Genomic DNA, 21,520 nt, shown 5'->3' with positions numbered 1-21,520 from the left:
AATGGCACAATTTTTCAATAAAACCCCTGGATGGTTTGCAAACATTCCAAAGGCTACCCATTTTTAAATTTGAGTATATTGGAGATTACAAAATAATTTGAAAAAGATGTCCTTTTTGCTTCCAGCTAACAGCAGGTATAATAGGAAGTCAGGGAAACATCCCAAAATTGTTCTGTACTCTATGTAATTAAAATAAAAAATAAATAACTAACTTGAATATTAAAATATTTTATTCTCATCATTTTTTAAATGAAATTGTATAAAGCCTATGGTTTAATCTTTTAAGATAGTCATCAATGGAGATAAAGAGTAGCATGGTGAATAAAACAGAAAAACAGCTTATATAATTATTCATAAAATAATTATATTGGAGTTGTTACAGTTAATTAAGTATAGGCAATCTCAATTATACTAAATGTGAAGAAAGCTTAAAGGAAATCAAACTAGATCTTAATTCTGATAAAAAGTTCTCATAACTTAAGGAGAGAAATCTGTCCTATATTCACACAGGAGGATGTTCATGGTCCACTAAAAATATAAACTACTAGTTTTTGCTTGACTTTCCCAGGTTTCTTACCCAAATATTCCAAATATTGACTTGATTGTGTTATTTGCCTTAGGTGTAAAGCCTGTATTTCTTTGGGACAAGTACTATAAAATAATACAATCTAGGAGTCATAAGAAAATGCCTGGCCAAAAAAGTGCCCAATAAACAATTTTTTTTAATTAAAAGAATGTGATATTTATATTAATTAAAAGTAATATGAACCAAAGAAGATCAAATCGGGAATTTTGTTGGAACTCAAGTGAAGATATGTCTCAGCTCTGAATTCTCTTTTTCTCTATCCTGGTGCCATCTCTACAGAGGAAAAACCAGGGATATGTATCTTAAGAGGGTTTAAAACCTCAGCCTCATGTTGTAGCCTTGTTTGAGTTATTCAAACCAAAACTCCATCATCCTCCGGTAGCTGTGGCTGTGTGTATTTGTCCAGAGGCAGTGTTGTCCAGGGAGGAACATTCAGTAGGCAATACGGTCCAATGCTTAGTTACTTCAATTTTATCTTAAGTGTATCCTTAAATTGCCTGAACACTTTAATTTTCTAATTATAATGAACATTCGGTATTAATTTCATTTGAATCCTGACACACCCTTTGAAAGAACAACACGTGGAAAACACGAGTCTCTTTATGGAAAACCAACCAGTTGCTGTTGTATTCTTTTCTTTGCACATATCTCTTTTTGTCCCAGTGTCATAACATACCCTCTAGTGAGATGTGAGCAGGGGAGTAAATCTTTTTGCTCACACCCACAGTGACCTCCAGTTCTCCGTGCTGTCTGCTTCAGCAAGGACCTGGAGGCGCACTCACTCAAGGTCACAATCACTCGGCACCAACACAGACAGCACCATTATGCTGTCACTTGGCCTCACTGCCCATGAAAGGCTTTGGTCCCAGGAAATATTTACCCTCAGCTGAATTGTCATATTGGACTGACTACTTTGAAAATGATCAAATAATTTTAAAAATTATCATTCTATATTGCTTAATTAGGGACCTTGGGAAATTGAGTTTGTATTTCTTTCATGTTAAATTAATCTTATTTACCTGGTAAGATAAAAATTAACCTAAATCCTTTGTTTTAAAAATTATTACTTGACAAAAACAAGAGTACCCTACATGTTATTGATCTGCAATTTGCTTTTATTATTTAATATGTTTTGAACATCTTTTCATGTCAGTATGTATTTCATTCTTTTAACATCTTTATACTGCTTCATTGTTTACACATCTTCATTTAAATGAATTAATAATGGAAATTCCTATTGGTTTTAGTTTTTAACTAAAATCACTAGTAATTTAGATAGTATTTTTATACATTTGTATGTTGAAGTTAAATTAATCAAACAAATTCCTAGAGTTGGAGTTTCTGGATGTAAAAGTATGCACATTTTACAGCACACTGTGGCTCAGTTGGTTGGGCATTGTCCTGCAAAGCAAAAGGTTTGATTCTCTGTTGGGGCACATGCCCGGGTTGCGGATTCTTTCCCGGTTGGAGTGTGTACTAGAGGTGGCTGATGAATGTTTCTCTCTCATACTGAAGTTTCTATCCCTCTCTTTCTCCCTCCTTTCCCCTCTCTCTACAAGTAAATAAAGGGTCAAGTCAAGGAACATGTATAAAGGACCCACGGACAAAGACAACGGGGGGATTGAAAGTGGAAGGAGTGGGGTGGGTAGGGCAGGGGAGAGTAATGGGGGGAAATGGGGACAGCTGTAATGTAACAACAATTAAAAAATTTAATAAAAAATCTTTTTAAAAAGTATACACATTTTAAACTAAACTTTGACAGTTTTTACATTGTTGCCCTCTAGAAAGTACTCATTTATATTCTAACACAGACACACGCACACATGGCTCACACAGGCAGAAAACCAACATCCACCTGCCTGTTACAAAAACTTATGTGCATGAGGCAGGGTTTCAAGAGACTTTAAGTATTATAACAAAAAAAGTCTTGCTTACTTTTTGACAACCCCTTCACTCCCTCACTTGACATTTATTAATTCTACAAGCATTTGTTAACAATTCTCTTAATGCAAAGCACAGAACTAGGGGCTTTGGGAAAGCCCATGGTAATAGAGGATTTAGTCTTGTTTTGTAGGGTAATCATCACAAAGCCATGCCTACCTAGTGTACAATCACAGGGAAATACAACAAGTATAGGAGAGCCTTGCATGTACAGGCAGTACAAGTTTCCTAGGTGACTGAAGTAACAATTCTATGAACTCCTTTCTCTGGGAATTGTCTCTCGTAGAAGAGCAAAAATGTTTATATCTTATTTTACTTTTTTTTTGTATTACACAAAATATGGCATCTGTTATAAATTATATGTTAGGGGTAAAACCAAAAAGAAATTTCAAGAAATTAAATTGCAAAAGATCAAACAGCTATGACTAGAAACAGGTATTAAATGAATATTTGTAAATACAGAATAGTAAAGTGCCTACGTGCCTTCTCTACTCTGTGTATGTGAATAGTTAGCATATCTTTTTTTAAAGCTGTATGTACATTTCTTGAATCTAGATTCAAATCATATGGCAAGAGGGTTGGAAACACCAGGTACACATGTCAGGGGCTAGGGCACCAGGCTACCCTGGCACACTATCAGGCCAACTGCTGGACTGTTGTTTGGCATGACTACAAATCTCCCCTGCTGGTGGCTCATGTTCCAGGCTCCTGGCTGGGCTTTGCCATTTGCCCTGCATCTATTTGGGCAGGTAGGCAGGCAGGAAGGCACAACTGGGGATAGTTGAGCAATGAGGGGCTGCTGTGACCACAGCTGGTGCCCACAGCCTGGCACACAATCCACCCTCCCCGCTTCCTCCTCACTGAGCACTTCAAGCAAAGGTTGCAGGTACCCAAAATATATACAGAATCTTGTACAGTTTACTTATTTAGTTGGTAAGTTTTTTTTCTTTCAATTTAAAATTTAATTATCCCAGTGCTAAAGGGAAAACAAGATATTTCCATCACCCATTTTCCCCAAGGACAACAGTACACATTCTCATAGACACACTTTTAAGACACATCAAAGTGTTTCTAAATGTGGGAAAAGAAGAACAAATTCAGAATGAAGAGAAAATATTTACTATTAATAGCAGTTAACTTATTCTAAAGAGACATTTCTCAGTGAAGCAAAGGGGTCTTGAAGGTTGTGTTTATGTAACAATGCACATACAAACACACATATATTATCTACTTTTTTTTTTACTTGCTGGGAATATTTATTTTAAATAAACAGACCACTTTAAAATTCAGATGATAGAGAAATCTTAAGGCTCACAAAAATAAACAGATTCTGCTCTTTTGCCTCTTTAAGAGCCAAGTCTCACCTCATTTTTTTTCTTCTTCTAACCTCATCTGGAATCCCAGCTGGAAGCCAGTGACCTAATTCTGCTCAGTTCTAATGCAGAACAGGAGCAAGTTCTGATTAGCCCCACACCAGTCTTGCCAGGATTGCAGACCCCCAAAGTCACTCTCCTCTAGATATAATCCTGTGATCAGCTCAGCACCACTTGCCAACCTTTCTGTCAACTTGGTGAAGTATCTTTCCCTCCTGTCAAACAGAAACCTATAAAAAGTTTAATTTGGTTTACATTTTCACTGTCAAAGTGAGTACAATGTTCTCTACTTTGGCCTAAGAGAAAAAGAAAGTTGCTTGCTCTAGGTCTTAGATTTCTATCTTTGTCCCTGTCCCATGCCCCGTCTTCTTGGTTCCTTTAGATACAGAAAAGGCTCACATGGGGCTGTGGTCTTTCTCCATTATCTCAAAATTTTAATTCTTGTTCTCAAAACAGGTGCCCACTCTGCTCAGTTTTTATAGCGAATGATTAGCACAGGAAAGCATTCCAGTTTCCAACTTAAGAAGCTCACAAATTCTAAACTAGGAATTTATTGATGTTCCCAAACTGACATTATTCAATGATCAGAATAAAATGCATACATAAAATTCTAGCCAATTTGCATACCCTATTCTTCTATACACACACACATATACTAACTATTTTTAACCTGTGACTGTAACACGCATTTGTCTTAGTTTTATATAACCATATATTCAAGGTCTTTATCATTCAAGGTACATGAAGGTTGTGCATTTAATCTTTAACATGGTTGTAGAAGATATGATTCACAGGGTAAAGAATAGATAAAAATAAGCATATAGCAGCATGGTGCCGAATCATCAGAACTCAACATCTTATCAACAAATAGAAGTCATTCTTCTTTATTTCTTGAGCAAAGCAGTTTCATATAAGATAAATAGCTTTCAGTCAGAATAGCCTAACATGCAATATGCATCTTTTTGACATGTATATTCTAATAGTACTTTAGGGCGTAAGATTAAAATAAGAAAAATCCCTGTGTTGTATGTTGACAACAAACACTAGTTGAATCTGCATTTTTTTCATTTTTCATCTCCTGGGATGTGGCTCAATGAGTGTGCGTTTGTACATTACTGGCTATTATTAAAAGATCAACTTCTAGTGACCTTCAAGTACCATTTCTAAAGTTTTACAAGGGAAATAATTTGGGGGATTTCTACTTTTTAATAGAAAACACTGAATTTCATATCATGCTTTGAAGGTCTTGTTTTGTTTCCAGAGATCAGGGTGTAGTAATATGTGTTGCCAGCATCTAGATTTAGGATACTGGGTTCTAGATATGAGACCTTGAGAAAGACACTTATTCAAGTTTTAGTTTCCCAATCCTGCAAAGGAAAAAGTGGGGCCAGATGGTTTTTAAAAATTATACTTAGCTCTAATATGATACCATCTATAAATCATATTTTTTTTGTTAATTTAGAAAGTAGATGGGTGATTAAGGAGTCGGAATGAAGAAATTAACAGAATACCTTAAGTGCCCCAAGTCTTTGGCACTGGACTTGTCTTCCCTCTGTGGGCCTCTGTTGAAAACAATTTGATCACAAAAAACCCTGCTGATCGGGGCCGTAAAGCCCCTTCTAGTCACAATTTCTGTTGCAGGAAGTCAGGTTGTTCCAAGGTTTCCATTCTCACTTAAATACTAACTCCCACTTTTTGAGATGGAAAACTAAACTGAAGGCACTGAGAAAACTGGAAAAGTAGTAGAAATTTTAAATGTTCAAATATTTATTATTCTTTTCATATCTACCAGTTTGCATGTAGGAAGAAAGAAGTTGGGTTTTTACAGCAGACTGCATCTGATTAAAACTCTAGCCGTTTGACCTCTTTGAAATTCATCTCTGAAAGATTTTCTTACCTGCAAAATGGGCAAAATATCTACATGGGTGGTATTGCAGAATAAAAGCAATTTGTACAAGTGTTCAAAAAATGTTCAGTCTTCTCCTTCTTTCTACCTCAACGTCAAATTATTTTGGAGTGTATTGACAATGATGCAGAACATTATCAATTACAAAAAAGCTACAGAATCTATTTCTTAGCCTAACATTGCTTAATGAGGAGACGTATTTTGAAATGACAAGATGTGAAGAAAACTGCCTCATTTACTTAAAAGATATTGCTACATCAATTTAAGCTGATCAGTTTTGTTTGAGTTTGTACTGTTGAGTACTCTGCTACTTAAGTTTGATCTTTGTCTGCCTCTGTGACCCCTTCCCCTCTCTTTTGCATCTCCTGGCATCCACAACTTCAAAGAATGCACATAAACACCTCGGCCAAAGGATGAAATCAATTCTGTAGATGTCAAATTAATCATGCATATGAAAGCTTTTGGAAAAGGATGAAGATCTATGCAAACTCAAAACCACAAGTTGAAAAAAAAAAGAAGGTACAGTTTCTAAAATATAAATTAATTCCTATTAGACAAAAGGTGAGTGTATATAAACATGTGCTATGCAACTATGCCCATTTTGCAGGTCAAAAGAGAAAGGGTATAGGGAAAGCTGCAAAGGGACAGTCAGGAAGCCTGGACCCTATATCAACTTTCCTCCTTACTCTCCATCTGGGCTATTATTTGTAAATAGTGTAGCATCAAAACACCGGTCCTAGCTCTCCAAATTGCTAGACACCTGAGCTCAGACAAGTTACTTACATTCTCATTTTCTCATTATAAAAATGGGGATAGTACTACCTAACTCAAAGAGTTTGGAGGTCATTAAAGAAGGTAATGAATGTGAAGAACCCAGCACAAAGTTTTACTCAGAGAACATGTTCCAAAAGAGTAGTTAATGATTATTTTTATTATTTTTAATAATATTTTATTTATTTATTTTTAGAGAGAGGGGAAGGGAGAGAGACTGAGGGAGACGAACATTGATGTTAGATAGAGACATCGATCAGTTGCCTCTTGCGTGTGCTCTGACTAGGAACCAAAACCACAAGCCAGGCATGTGCCCTGACGGAATCAAACTAGTGACCTTTTGCTTTGCAGAATGACTCTCAACCAACTGAGCCACACCAGTCAGGACTATTTTTATTATTACTTTTGAAAGAGAAGATTGGATTAGATAATCTATGCTTATTTGTTTGTTTTTATTTAATCTTCAAAATTAGACAATTCTCCTTTGCTTTTCTAACAAAATATTCCTTGCAAAGCTTGCACACCCTGACCTCAGGGTTCTGGGAGCCTGACTAAATTTAGTAAGAAGAGTGCTCAGACTGGGCAATTGTAAAAGCAAAAGTGATCCTATCTTTACAGACCCAGTTGGTGTAGCCAGTATTCAAATCTACATGTATTCCTCCATTTTCAGTTTGTACTTAAAAATCACAGAGCCATCTCAGATAATGAAATTGAGTGCTGAATATTTTTGCAAGCCATTATTATAACATCTGAAAGAATATTATAAACATATACAAGATGTGACTGTATGGTAATGAAATGAATTTTCTTGTGCAGCATGAAGACTCATTAGCTTAGAGCCAGGCTTTGTGCTGTTCTACAGAAGTTGCATATGACATTTCTCTCTAATGGCTCATGCTGTCACTATCTATTTGTCTCTTTCTCCCTCAGTCTTTGGGAATGCAGACATGCACTTGTGTGTAAATTAATAGCTCTAGCAGAATCTAAATGAGAACCCAGAAAAGTCCTTTCATTTTCTGAGCCCAATAAGGAAAAAAGGGCCTTCTTCCTAACTCTGTATTTGACCAGAGTTATTGTTTCTAAATATATAATAAAATACTTGTTGTATGGGAAAGACTCCATTATATAATTCTTGGTAGATTAAATTGGAACTTTGTTTTTAGTGATTTTACTTTTTTACATTAAACTGTGATTAGCAGGTAGGGAAAAGAGTAGGTGTGCAAACTTACTTTCTTCATCAAGCAGATTTTCAGCAGCTGATAGTAACCTCATCCTGTCTTCTGGGTTTTTAATGTTTAATTCAATGAGATGACTCTCTTTTATATCCTTTAAATCTTCTAGCGTCTCATAACCATTGAGCAAAAGTGTTGATGTGTATTCCTGTGTGGGAGAAAAAAATATGTATAATATGAGCTTGTCAGATTCGAATACCTTATTTTTAGTTCTCTGTTGATTTAAACAAAGTGTAGAAATAAATATGGAAACCAAAGATGCCAATAAAACTCTTGCTTAACTTTATTTTAGTTGTACTATTTTTCCGCATATGAATTGTAGGGCATTTAAAAGAGTGTATTGTATAATTCTGACCTTCTGGAAGGGCAAATATAAAGAATATCTTAAGCTACACAATGCGAAATAATGGATCAATTAAATAGCTGGACCATTCACCCTGTTTGGCACTTTTTCACTTCTCAACTTGCTAAATTGACAAAGCTAGCATGTCCTTAGGTCTACCAACAAAATGCCTCCAGTAGAGTATATTACAGTAATATTTTTGAATCTATATGTCTTGTTTTCTTGATTGCAAAAAAGAGCTATTCTAATTAATTTATTGAGGTAAGTTAAAAATGAATTTGAAACAAATAGAATTTATATAAAAAATTAACTTGGGGTTTTGGTTATAAACTAAAGAAATCCAAGACTTTCCATTTAATTAAAAGTTTTTATTAAACTTTACAAAAGTGCTGTGTTTGGGAAAAGTACTGTTACCTTCTTTCAGCACATATACCTTGACCATCATTTGCATCAGGATATATTAGTTTGAAATTCACTGGCTTCTGCCCTCACCAGTGTGGCTCAGTTAGTTGGGTGTTGTCCCACAAAGCGAAAGGTTGCAGGTTTGGTTCCCAGTCAGGGCACATGCCTGAGTTTCAGATTCTGTCCCCAGTTGGGGCATATACAAAAGGCAACTGATTGATGTTTCTCTCTTACATGGATGTTTCTCTCCCTCTCTTTCTCCCTCCTTCCCCTTCTCTTTAAAAATAAATAAATAAAATCTTAAAAAAATAAAATGCATAAACTTGCGATTTCAAAGTCCGTATGTTATTTATGAATCCTCTGTTCTCTCTTAATAGCATAACAACTCAAAGTGAAGTTGAATGCTTTTCAACTTTCTCAAAAATTCCTCCCATTTTACTTGACCATATTTCAATATCCTTATTTTAGTTATTAAAATTAAGAGGTATGAAAGTTGTAATAATCAGAAAGAACATATTACCAGCTCTTTATGTACAAAAAAATAGCAATTCTTTTAAAAATATCCAGAAGGAAACTGAATTAGAACAGAGAAAGTCAAAATTCCCATTCTGACATAACCATCTAACTGTGGTTCTTGACTAAGTTATTTCACTTCCTTAGACCTTGGTTTCCTCATATATCATGGAACAAACAAGTAATGGGGGAAGGATTCAAACTTGGACTTCTTCCAAGGAGCACCCGATTTGGGGACACCAGTAGTAATACAGAAAGATCTAGATAGTGTGTCTACAGATAAGGCTATGCCAGATAATTCAGGACAAACAGTTAACAAAAGTTTAATTGGCTATTGCCTTAATAAATTTTGAAAACTATCAAAGTATTACTGTGTTAATTTTTAAAATGGATTGCAAGAAAGTAAGTTGAGTAAGGTTAGGTATATCAAGTGTACACACCATTTAACATGCTAGATAGTTTACTAATATAATGAGAAAATAATTGGACTATAAATATAGACAGCACAGTTTTCTTAACACAATTATACAATCTTAATGGTCACTGTTTCCTAACAAATTACATTTAAAACAATATTATTTAGTTATTTTCACTTGACTTGCTTTTGATCTCTGCACTATACAACGTATATATTTTTTCCATCTTTTTCTTTCACTTCTCTGGCTTTTTATCTTCAATTTTCATAATCTATCATTCTCATTTACATGTTTTCTCTGGGCCTCTTATTTTCCTAGGTATTTTTTTATTTTTCACAGCACTCTCTCAACATAAATCTCTACTGTCATTGCTGAGGACCATTAGAATTCAGTCGAAAGAATGTTATATCAACACTCATTCTTGAATAATAAAAGTAATAAAGAAGAAATAAAACTGTTCTTGGAAAACAGATTTTCCTTTGCTGTAATTCATGTATTTTTTAACAATTCTCTACAAACACTGATCTACTCTCCTCAATTATTCTGTCCATATGTCAGGAAAATCAAATAGGCCACAGGTTTGCTAACCTGAAGATGAATCTTCTCTAAGATTTCCTGCAGAGACTTGCATTTTTCTGTTCCACTTTTTCTGTGTGTCTTTATTTTCTTGGGGGCTTCTTCCTCTTCTGAGATGACATCCACATAAATAAATTTGAAGTTTCCCACCTTATTGTTTAACATTCCAGTCCACATCCCCATTGGTGTTTTGCAAATAATGTCTATGATGTCTCCTTTCTAAGGACAAAGAAATATGCATATCAGGTTTCGGAGAACTCTGATGCTATGACAATTGTCAGAAACAATGTAATCATAGAAAATAGAATAATGAATGCATTATGCTAAGGAATTCCAAGATAAAAGAAATAAATCTAAGAGGAAGTTTCTTTGAAAAGTTTGAGGAAATTATTTACTAGTGATAATGAAGAAAACAACGTGCTTGAAGAAAAACCCCTACATTTGATGATGTTTTTGTTTTTGGTATCATATCAATTTATCAACTTTATTTGTAGACTGCAATGTAATTTTACATAAATTCATTTTATGCTCACAACACAGTTCATAGGTCCCTATACAAGGTGTCATTATTACTCTAATTATTACAGAAACTGAGACACAAACATTAAATAACTTCCCATGAGTTTCTAGGAAGTTAATGGCAGAGCCAGAACTTAAGCCTAAGTGGTCTGAACTAAAAAATGATTCACCCCTTGAAAGCGATATATATATATATATATATACACACACACACACACACACACACAGAGAGAGAGAGAGAGAGTGAGAAAGCATGTGCGAGCACGTGCGTGGGAGCAAAACTCAAGCCGTCATTTCTGAAGGGCCTCTCATATTGGGGAAAAAGGAGAAAGAGAAGTCTGTGTCTCTTTGCATTTCTAATTAATCTGAAAAATTTCTCTACCGTATAAAATAAACATATCTGAATTATTACATTCATCTAACATAATGAAACTGTTCAGAACTTTGTACATACCAAATACATAATAAAAATATGTGTGTGTACTAAGGATAAATTATGTTACTTAATTATCCTAGGGAAGACAATTCTTAGATTGAGCTCCACAACAAAGTTTGGGGTGAAGTATGAATGAAGCACGTTGGTATAGATAAACTAGTTGGTTTTTTTTTTTTCACATTTGAAACTCTACTTGGCTACAGGCTTCCAGTTATAGGCAAGAGTACAAAACCCCACATGGGTAATTATTTGTAAAAAAAAAATTTGATATCTATGCAAATACAATGCCTACACATAACAGACATAGTTACTCCTTTGAGACTTACAACTTTCTTCCCCAGAGAAGACATTATACTTTCTGGTAGTTTTGCCATATTAGGGGTCTACCCTCAAGCAAGCAAAGCATTAGGTCAGCTACTAAAAATATTTTTTCCTGCTGCCCTGGTCTTTCTGATTTGTAATTGCCTGTTAACCCTATGAGCTGTTCATCTACACCTAGTTCTTCCATGCCTTTAACAATACGGTGTCAAATCCCTAGCTCAATGGGAGCAGCCAAGCAGACCCAGAAATTCCTGAGAAACTCTAAAGGAAGTTTCTAAGCATGGCAGCCTTCTGCATACTTCCTACCATCTTTTACACTTGTAAAAAAAAAAAAAAGTATATTCCAGAACAGGTCACCAAGCAAAGACACAATTTCATTTTGGATAAAAACATTTATGGAAACATTAGTATCCAATTTGTAGTAGTAACTGTGGGATTCTTATTGTGTCTTACAAGAGCTCCACAAACATTACTTGTAGGCAGCACCAGAGGTAGTGGACTGGCCTGATGCTGTAGGAAAGGTGAAAACCTATCCTGAATCAAAACGTTTTCCATTTATTCCCTTCCATGGCCCTTCTGCCACACTGTTTGCTAGACTACCAGCATGCTTTCCAAAGACAGAAACTAAGAAATGACTAAGGAGCTAATTGTGAGGAATAATGTTCTCAGTCTCCAGTTGAGTTTCCTTTGATTTGATACTAAAGAATGAAGAGAAGAGCTGAGTGCCTTGAATGTTAAATAATAATAATATCAATACTTCATAACTTATTATAATTATTGTTTAACACTGGTTTGGTGTTGACAGTGTAAAAAAGTTCATCAATTCTGTCTTTCAGCTATGTTAACACTTTGTGTAACTAAAAAGAATAATTTAACATCTATAAAATATTTTAACACTAAACCTTTTTCTATTTGTGCCATCGTAACCAGCTTCTCCCCTTGAGTGTAAGCAGCACAATGAAAATGATGGATTTCTTGCCCATGATTTTGTTGTGTTATATGACAGAAAGGACTATGCAGATGTAAGTAATGTCCCCAATTAGTTAATTTTGTAATTATCTGTGTGTTTCTGATTTAATCAGGTAGGAGCAGTTAAAAATAAAGAGATTGGAAGCACACGCAAGCCTTTCTCCTGCAGGCCTTAAAGGAGCAAACCGCCATGTTATAGAGAGAAGGCCATGGCTGGCAGCCCCCAGGGGCTGAGAATGACCCCCAGTTGAAACCCAGCAAGGAAGTCTGTATCTTAGGTGAGATCATGGTTCTGGCTGAAACCTTGATATCAGCCCAGAGAGACCTTAAGCAGAGGAGCCATACCCAGATTACGATCTACAGAACTGTGAGCTAATGACATTAGTGTTGTTCGAAGCCCCAAAGTGTGAGGTAATTTGTTATACAGCAATAGAAAATGAATGCAGAGGATAAGGGTAAGAAGAGGGCATCAGGAGGGAATATCTTTGGTAGAAAGATGTTTGGTTATTCAAGGTAACGAATTTAAGCACTGAAGTTGCCTGGGCCTAGGTTGGTTCCCAAGGCCTTTGCTCTGTTGGTCTCTTGCCAGGTATCTCCACCTTTTTTTCCTCTCCTTGGATTTATTATTTTCACTTCAGGAATTATCAGGCAGAGTGTACAAAGACTCCGCTTTTCAGAAAAATGTACATAATTCCATCTTCCCAGATAGGCTTTAATTCTGCATTTTCTACATAACAGCAACTTATGCTAGTAACCACACAGGCTGATCCCCCTACCCTACCTGGCATGTTTTGTTTAAATTCTGCCACAGTAAACCAGTCCCCAGTTCTGTTGGGAAGAACACACTCACATCTACTCCCCCTCGTTCTCATTGCTTGTTCTTCTGAAACAGATCACACACCAGCACTAGGCAGACCACACAGAACGCAGAAATGTTGTGCACGCACCTTGATTTTGAGGGAGTCAGTGTCATAAGGGCTTGGCGTGAAATCAGTGTGCACCCTGGCACGGCCACAGAACGGTCCGGAGTAGGGGCAATCATCATCAAGTCGAAAGCTGTCCCGATTGCTTGTACCATCTGAACAGCTTGTTATTCCACCTGAAGAAGGCAAAGCAAAGGTTAACAGTTCCCATTGAAGGTTCATAACATTCTGAATGTTCATCTGGACACAACTAAGTAGGAACAATGCTGACACATTGGATGCCATCCTTCTGTAGAGGTTCTAAGTGACCCACCCTGTTTCTGACTCCCAGGAACCCTCCAACAGTGACCTCTGTCCTCTGAGCCACTTTTGACCTTTCTCCAGCCAACTTGATCACTTTTTCCTCAACCACTAATCCAAATACCCTCTGACTTTGGTCCCTGTGATTTGTGATCCGATCCAGGAGTAGAGTGTTTTAGGTATTGGATACTTGTTAAAGGTGCAAATAGTATAGACTTAACTCACTGCACAAGCCAGATAGTTTTGTACAGGTGGTTTTTGAAACTGTTATAAACTGAACCTTTTAAGCTTCCCCAAAACTCTTGTTCTTTGATCCCCTTCCTTTTTGGCTTGGAAAAAGAGGAAAGTGATTCCATTTTGCTGCTTGTCTGGGGGCAAGAGTGGTCCCCAGTGAAAACAATTCTCAGTTTCTCCATCAAACTCAATTGTCACTTCACTTTCTCCTTCAGTGTGGCCTTTCAGTGCTCAGTTAGATGATGGAACAGCCTTGGTTTCTCTATCATGCATTGCAATAACTTACCTCATGGAAACAAGGTAAGATCCTTAGGGATGCTCCATATTGTATGTGAACTTGTGTAAATGAAAGGTGAGTTCTAATTTCAGAAAGTAAGTTGTATGTAACTTACATACAACTAAGTGGGTCACCATCTCCTTACATTCCCTCCCATGACCATGCCAGGCTCTGGCTTTTCATGGTGCATTCTCATTAATACAATTCTTTCCACATTCAGCATCACAGTTTGGAATTTTAAAATTTCTAGCAGAAATGAATACTAATGATATCTGAATTTCGCACATGCAAAAAACTTAGCCTTCAAATGTTCTTGCAGTAGCTATTTCTTTCTTTCTTTCTTTCTTTTTTTTAACAAAATAACTTCTACAGCCAATAGAATAATAGAGATAAAATTCAGGATTTTGAAACATCTGGTCTTCACTATACAACTTCAAATAACAGAAGCAGTTGATTTAAAAGGAAATGAAAAATCAACTTTGCAAAAAATTATTTAAAAGCCTTTGAAAGATTAGAGGGATGTGTGACAATATACATATAAAAAGTTGTAAGGCACCCTGCGATGACAGTAGTTTCATCCAAATATTGTAGCTGAATATGTCACTGAATCCTGAGTGATCTCCTTCTTAGAAAAATATCAATCTTTTAAGAAAATCCTTGTTGAATACAAATGGGTGATAGTCCTACTTTTTAAATATTTACATATTTTTTCCACTCTTTTCTCACTAATGCTGGGCAGAAACATAAAAAGTAAATGTCAGAATTAATGTACATGTTCTGTGTTTTTCAGATTTTTCTGTGGAAAAGAAAGGGAAGTGAGGAAAATGTGAGAGAGGACAAGGGAGGGAAGAGGGAGAAGGAAGGAAGGAAGGAAGGAAGGGAGAAGGAAAGAGAGAAGGAAAGAAGCTAATAGAGAAGAGACAGGGAACAGGATTTTATTTATCTGAACACTTTAAATCATTTAAAAAATTTTGACTTGAGATAGTGCTAGTTTAACTCAGCATAAATTTTCAATCACCCAACATGATCTTTTGAGGCAAATCCCCAAAAGCACTAATTGCTGTTAAAAATTGCAAAATAATACATAATTCTATCTAATATATTAAGTCCGTTTTAACAATAGCAACTCTTTAAATTCAACACATATATTTTCGTTATTTGTTTTATGAGGTAGCTGGAACCTTGCTGCTAATTTGACAAACCAGTCCCAAAGAAGCAAATCTGTTGTTTATAGTTAACTCAGATCCCCTGCCTAGGATCTTGGTTCTTATTCTATATCCTTACTTGATGAGCTCCGCCTACTGTAGAGACTATCCATGGAATCACTGGCTTTGAGGGAGAGCTTTTCTGTGTGCGTCCCAATCATGGGGTCACTGTTCCGACATGGGAGGCCATCCTTTCCATCTTCGACATCCTTCAGAAAAACATATCAGAGATTAAGATCAGATAACTGACTTCCTTGGACATGTTCACTGTGTGCATTGATTCAACAAACAAGATACAAGTTAGCAATAAAATACTTAGGAATCATTAATCTTAAGTTCAATTTCTAGCAAGATATTTTATAGCATACTTGGAAAAATTCTTTAGATAGAACATTCCACATTATGGAATTCAACTAAAATTATAATGGTTCATTTTTTAAATTAGGATGAATATCGTATCAGGACTATTTAACCAGAAATATTAGATTTATTGACATCTATGCTCTTTCTGTTAAAGAACTTTTATTTCTTCATGTTCTCTTTATCACCTGTTTACCACCATTACTAATCCTTTGAGAGCTGAAACTCTGCATAGTTGTTTCATGTGAGTTATTTGTACCCCACCAGATTACTAGATATGAATAAAACATGCACACTTTGCAATTCTAAAGGAAAACTTATCTAAGAGGCTTCACAAGTCTCATACCATGCTTGCTACCTAGTCAAGTGAAAAGCAAATCTTGCATAAAATTAGAAAGACAGACAATTTCAAAACAAATTACATCTGCTTGAAAACATCTCAAGTATTTTCCATATTTAGATAGTTTGGACAAAAACCTATGAATTTCTTAATATTCATCAAAATGTAATTTAATATTCCTCATTTTTAAGCATTTCTAAACATTAATAAAACTTAAGAATACACAGTAGATTTATGCTCAGTTTGAATCTCTATATTTATCCATTCCTTTGTTCATTTGTTCAGTCGTTCACCACAAGTTTATAGAATACTTGCTAAGTACCTGGCACTGTTTTGGGAACTAGGGATACCATGGGGGACAAGGTAACAGGGTCTTTGTTCTCATGAGGTACAGTTTCGTGTGTTAGGCTGTGTGTGTGCGCACATGCACATGTATCGTGTTTGGGGAGGTGTGTGTAAATCAAATAAGCAAGACATATGAGAAAATAGTAAGTGCTATTAAGAAAATAAAACTGGGTGATAAGAGGGAATTAGCTACTAGGATTAAGTTTAGGGAGAGTTGTTAGTTTAGATGGAGTAGCCTCCAGAGACCTACTCCATAAGGTAATATATGTTCTGAGTTTTTGACCTGAATGATGAGGAGATATAACTTATGTGAAGATTTGGAGACAGTTTTCCAAGCAAAAGAAACAGCAAGATCAAAATAACTAAACTCAGAATTAATTTGGGTTATGCAGGGGGAAACAACAAGAAAGGAGAGGGTCAGGATATGAGCTAAGACATGTAGACTGGAGCCAGATCACCAAGAGCTTTATAGACCACATGTGGTGGCTGTGGAACTGTGCCACTCAGATTTTTTGCTGAGGAACCCTTCTTTACTGACAGCCATAGCTACTGCCCCTCTGTAGCTACCACTGGGTTTGCATGGGAGTTATGCTGCCTGCCAGTGACTGAAACAGTGGGGCTTTAGTTGAGTCTACTCTCATGGGATGTGGGATTCCTCTAATGGTAAACTGTAGCCTAGGGAATCCTCATCAACCTGGCCAAAGCTTTCTCAGAACAGTGTTAAAGTCTGAGACTCTAACTGATTCTCCATCTTTCTTCCTCTGCTTTTACTGGTGCCAGGTTTTCCCTGCACATTTCTCCTTTCTTTTGTTTATTCTTCACAGGCATTGTCCTCCTTAAATCTTTGGAATATCTATTTCCATCTTTGGGTCTGCTTCTCAGAGGACTGAAATGAACACACCGTAGTAAGGAAATGCATTGTGAAGGTATAAGATTTTATCCGGGGAGTTAATGTGTTCTGAATTTTATTTTTTCATAGTTTTTTTTTTTAATTTTCATGTGGAGAATGACAGTGGCAAGAGTGAAGAAAGGAAACGAATGAGGTGATTATTAAACTAATTTAGGCAAGAGAGGTTGATTATTTAGTTTAAAGTGTGAATAGTTTACATGAAGAAATTAGGGGCTTTAGATATACTTTGAAATTAGAACCAAGGGGATATGCTGAAAAGTTTGTGTTAAAAGTGAAAGAAAGAAGGAATTTTGCGATTCCCCTGCTGGGACTATACCCTGAGAACACCAAAACGCCAATACAAAAGAACCTATGCACCCCAATGTTCATAGCAGCACAATTTACAATAGCCAAGTGTTGGAAGCAACCGAAATGCCCATCAGTAGATGACTGGATCAAAAAATTATGGTACATATACACAATGGAATACTACGCAGCAGAAAGAAAAAAAGAAGTACTAAACTTTGCGACAGCATGGATGGAACTGGAGAGCATCATGCTAAGCGAAATAAGCCAGGGGGCGAAAGACAAATACCATATGATCTCACCTATAAGCAGAACCTAACCAACAATGCAAAGAAGCAAGGAAAATATGACCAGCAACACTGAAAGGAAAAGAAATCAACAGAGACAAGAGGGAAGGGGGGGGCAGGGAAAGGGAAGGGAAGGGGAAAGTCAAGGAACATATAGCAAGGACTCATGGACAAAACCAAAGGGGAAGAGCTGAGGGAGGGAAGGTGGGAGGGGGCAAGGGAAAGAGGTGGGGGGAAGGCAGAGACAAATGTATTTAAAAAGTAAATAAATTAATTAAAGTATCAAAAAAAAAAAGAAGGAATTTTGAATAATTCTTAGGCTTTCTCCCTTTCTTCCTTATTTCCTCTCTTCCTTCCATTCATCTGTCTGTTCTTCCTGGCATCTAGAGTTATGATGGTGTTGTGTGTTGGTACTGGGAAGACTGGACAAGAAAAACTTTGTTCGTATAGCATAAAGAATCAATAATTCAGTTTTGTATATATTAGGCTTTAGATATACCTTCAAGTGATGACATTAAATAAGCAACTGGATGTGTAAGTATAACAGATAAGAAGTCATAGCTAGGTATGCCTTTGTAAAAAATAAAAAACTTGTGAGACTGGATGAGAGAGAGTAGGAGAAGAGTGTAGACTGAGGACAGCATCCAGGAACAAGCCTCAGGAAGGCTCAATATTTAGATAGACAAGATAGAAAACAGAGCTAAGAAGAGAAACTGAAAAATAAGGAAAGCCAGTAGAAAGCCTAAAGAACTCAGGAAAAGAGAATGTTTCATATGTAATGGAATCATTACTTGTATGAAATACAGCTGAAAAGTAATAGAAGAAAAAAGAAAAGTGGCTACTGGATTCGGCAACACAGAGGTCAATACTGATTGTGACAACCGTTTCAATGGAGAACTAGGGACGGAAGCCCGACTGAAGTGGGTTCAAAAAAAGAGTGGACTTTAAACATATAGATCAATGGAATGGAACTGAGAGCCTGGAAATAAACTCATATATTTATGATCAATTGATTTTCAACAAGCATGCCAAGACAATAAATACAATGCAGAAAAATTATCTTTTTAACAAAGTGTTGAGACAACTGGATATCCATATTCAAAAGAGTAAAGTTAGATTCCTACCACACACCATGTAAAAAAAATAATGAATTATGCACTAAATTTTAAGAATTACAACTATAAATGTTCAGAAGAAAACATAGGAGTAAATGTTTTAAAACTTAAACAAATGGTTTCTGAGATAAAATACTAAATGCACAAGTGATGAAACAAAAAAAATAGACACATTGCAATCCATCAAAATTATAAATATATTTGTGCTGCAAACGATACCATCAAGAAAGGGAAAATAAAATTCACAGAATGAGAGTAAATTTATGATGTTGCAAATCATATATCTGATAAAGACTTGTACCCAGAATATATTTTAAAAATACTTAAAAATCAACAATAAAAAGACAAGCCTATTAGAAAATGGGCAAAAGATTTCAATAAACCTTTTTCCAGAGAAGATATACAAATGGCTAATAAGCACATAAAAAATTCTTAACATTATTAGCCTTCAGAGAAGTGCAAATCAAAACCACATTGTGATTCCACTTCACACCCATTAGCATGGCTAGCATCAAAACCCTCCCCCCAAAACAGACAATATCAAGTGTTGACAAGCATATGAAAAAATTGGTAATCTCATACATTGTCAATAAGAATGCAAAGTGATGCAACTACTTTGGAAAACAGTTTTCCAGTTTCTCAATATATTAGAAGTACCATGTACCTAAGAGAATGAAAAAAGATTTCCATGCAAAAATTTGCACACAGATATTTGTAACAGCCAAAAAGTGGAAGTAACACAAATGTTCATCAACCGATGAAAAGACAAATAAAGTGTGACTAATGTATAAAATGGAATATTATTTGGCAATAAAAAGGAATGAAGTACTAATATTTTCTACAACATAAATGATATATGTTCTTCACATACTACATGTGTGTGATCTTTTTGAACCTCAGTTTCCTCTATTAAACAGGAGTAACAATACCTTTACACCCAACTTCTGGACACAATTATTGAGGGAAAAATAGGTCTTCAAGTCCTTCATAAAGAACAAGCATTTCTATGTCTAGAAGAACATGTTAAATATTTTAAGAAAAATTTAATAGGAAAATACAAGTGATTAACAGAGTACACCTACCTTTTCCTCAGAAAGTGCTTTGATGTACTTTTTACCCACTTTTTTCTTCATTGTCCAGGAAATGGCTCTCATCTTTTTACTTAAACCTCTTCCATGATTTGAATTTTTATTTTGTTCCTCACTTTCATTTATGAGCTCCCCCTCATACACCTAGTTAGAATTGTTTACAAAAGACAAGATAATAATGGAATAAAAGGCATTAATCCTAATACTTCTCTATAATATAACAAAATTATGTGACAATATAATTAATTCAATATATTTTATAATGTAACATGAATTACATCATACAAAGAGTATATGAAATAGAATATATCCATCACCTCACCTTTAGCTACTTCTCATATTCCCCTTACTATAGCAGTGTTCTCAAAAGTGATCCAAAGGCCAGCAACATCAGCATCACTTGGGACAATTTGTTTTTTAACAAACTCTTCAAGTGATTTTGAAACATGTTAAAGAAGTTTGGAATCAACTGGAATCAAGCATTGCCATACTAGTCCAGTTGCTGCTTCTGTTCATGTTCCCATCAAGGTTGCACTTGCTGTTGCCATTGGCTTCCCTGGAGTCCACGAATGTATTCCTTCCTTCACCCAGTTTTGTAAGCAAATGGCAACTAATAACATAACAATCTTCTGATTGATTGCCCTCTTTAAAGTAGTTCTCACTTGTCCATAATGCCTGCATGTATACCCTGGTTTATTCTTCTTGTAAACACTTAACAGGACCTGATAATATATCTGTTTGTTCATTTGATTACTGCCTGAATCTCCCGTTATGATGTATGTTCTATGAGACCAGAGACTTTACCTGTTTTAGTTCTTCTGAGTGTTTAGAATATTTCTTGGAGCATAATTGACATACAATATATTTTGAATAAACAAAACTTCTCATGTGGAACTTTGGAGTGATTTTTTTTCTGGAAAGATGTGTTTGGGTTACATATCCTGAATATCTCAGGTTTGTAAGAAAGGACCCTATAAGATGATCTAGTCTAGTGTTGTCCACCATTCCAAATAGGTGGACAGCTAGTCATTCTCTGAATAAAAAATCATGGAAACTTCTATTTAGTGAGCTTGAACATTTTAGTATGAAGGTTTAACCATATAATTAACATCATTATTAATCAATACTATGTTTTACTTCATGTTTTACCCCAAAGTACCTATGATAAATATGAATGGACAGCCAATTTAAGCCCTCATTACGCTTTATTAATTTCTACATTCAAGGTTATAAAGACAAAGATTCTTTGCTTAATTCAAAAAACACTGGGAGGGAAGTGGGGGAGGAGGGCAGGGGAAAGTGGTGGCGGGAAGGTGGAGACAAATGTATTTGAACTATGAAAAAATTTTAAAAAACACTGAATAAAATATAACTTGAAAACAGTTTGAAATTTTAGAGTTAGCCTTTTTCTTCTCTTTTTTCTCTATTTAAACTTAATCTTCATTTAAAGTTACAAATTAAAATAAATAAGAAAGTACATCATTTTATTACTACCTGTGTTAATTTACCATTACATAAATTTTAAAAACTACCACAAATATCTTTAA

At 35.5% G+C, this 21,520-nt stretch overlaps 1 protein-coding gene across 2 annotated transcripts in view; it reads right to left on the bottom strand.

Annotated features, from left to right (window-relative positions):
• Positions 1-21,520, bottom strand: part of SAMSN1 (SAM domain, SH3 domain and nuclear localization signals 1) — a 47,894-nt gene that overhangs the window by 5,674 nt on the left and 20,700 nt on the right. For both annotated transcript variants that reach the window (XM_054585226.1, XM_054585227.1), the window contains exons 3-7: positions 19,968-20,117; positions 15,323-15,452; positions 13,252-13,403; positions 10,072-10,278; positions 7,807-7,957 (exon numbers count right to left, since the gene is read on the bottom strand). In XM_054585226.1, the coding sequence (XP_054441201.1) occupies positions 7,807-7,957; positions 10,072-10,278; positions 13,252-13,403; positions 15,323-15,452; positions 19,968-20,117 (790 nt within the window). The remainder of the gene's footprint in view (positions 1-7,806; positions 7,958-10,071; positions 10,279-13,251; positions 13,404-15,322; positions 15,453-19,967; positions 20,118-21,520) is intronic.

Source organism: Pteronotus mesoamericanus, unplaced genomic scaffold (assembly GCF_021234165.1).
Source record: "Pteronotus mesoamericanus isolate MK-2021 breed Mesoamerican mustached bat unplaced genomic scaffold, CSHL_Meso_final contig_82, whole genome shotgun sequence".
In the NCBI taxonomy this organism is placed as follows: Eukaryota; Metazoa; Chordata; class Mammalia; order Chiroptera; family Mormoopidae; genus Pteronotus; species Pteronotus mesoamericanus.
This window is presented reverse-complemented; position numbering and strand designations above follow the sequence as displayed.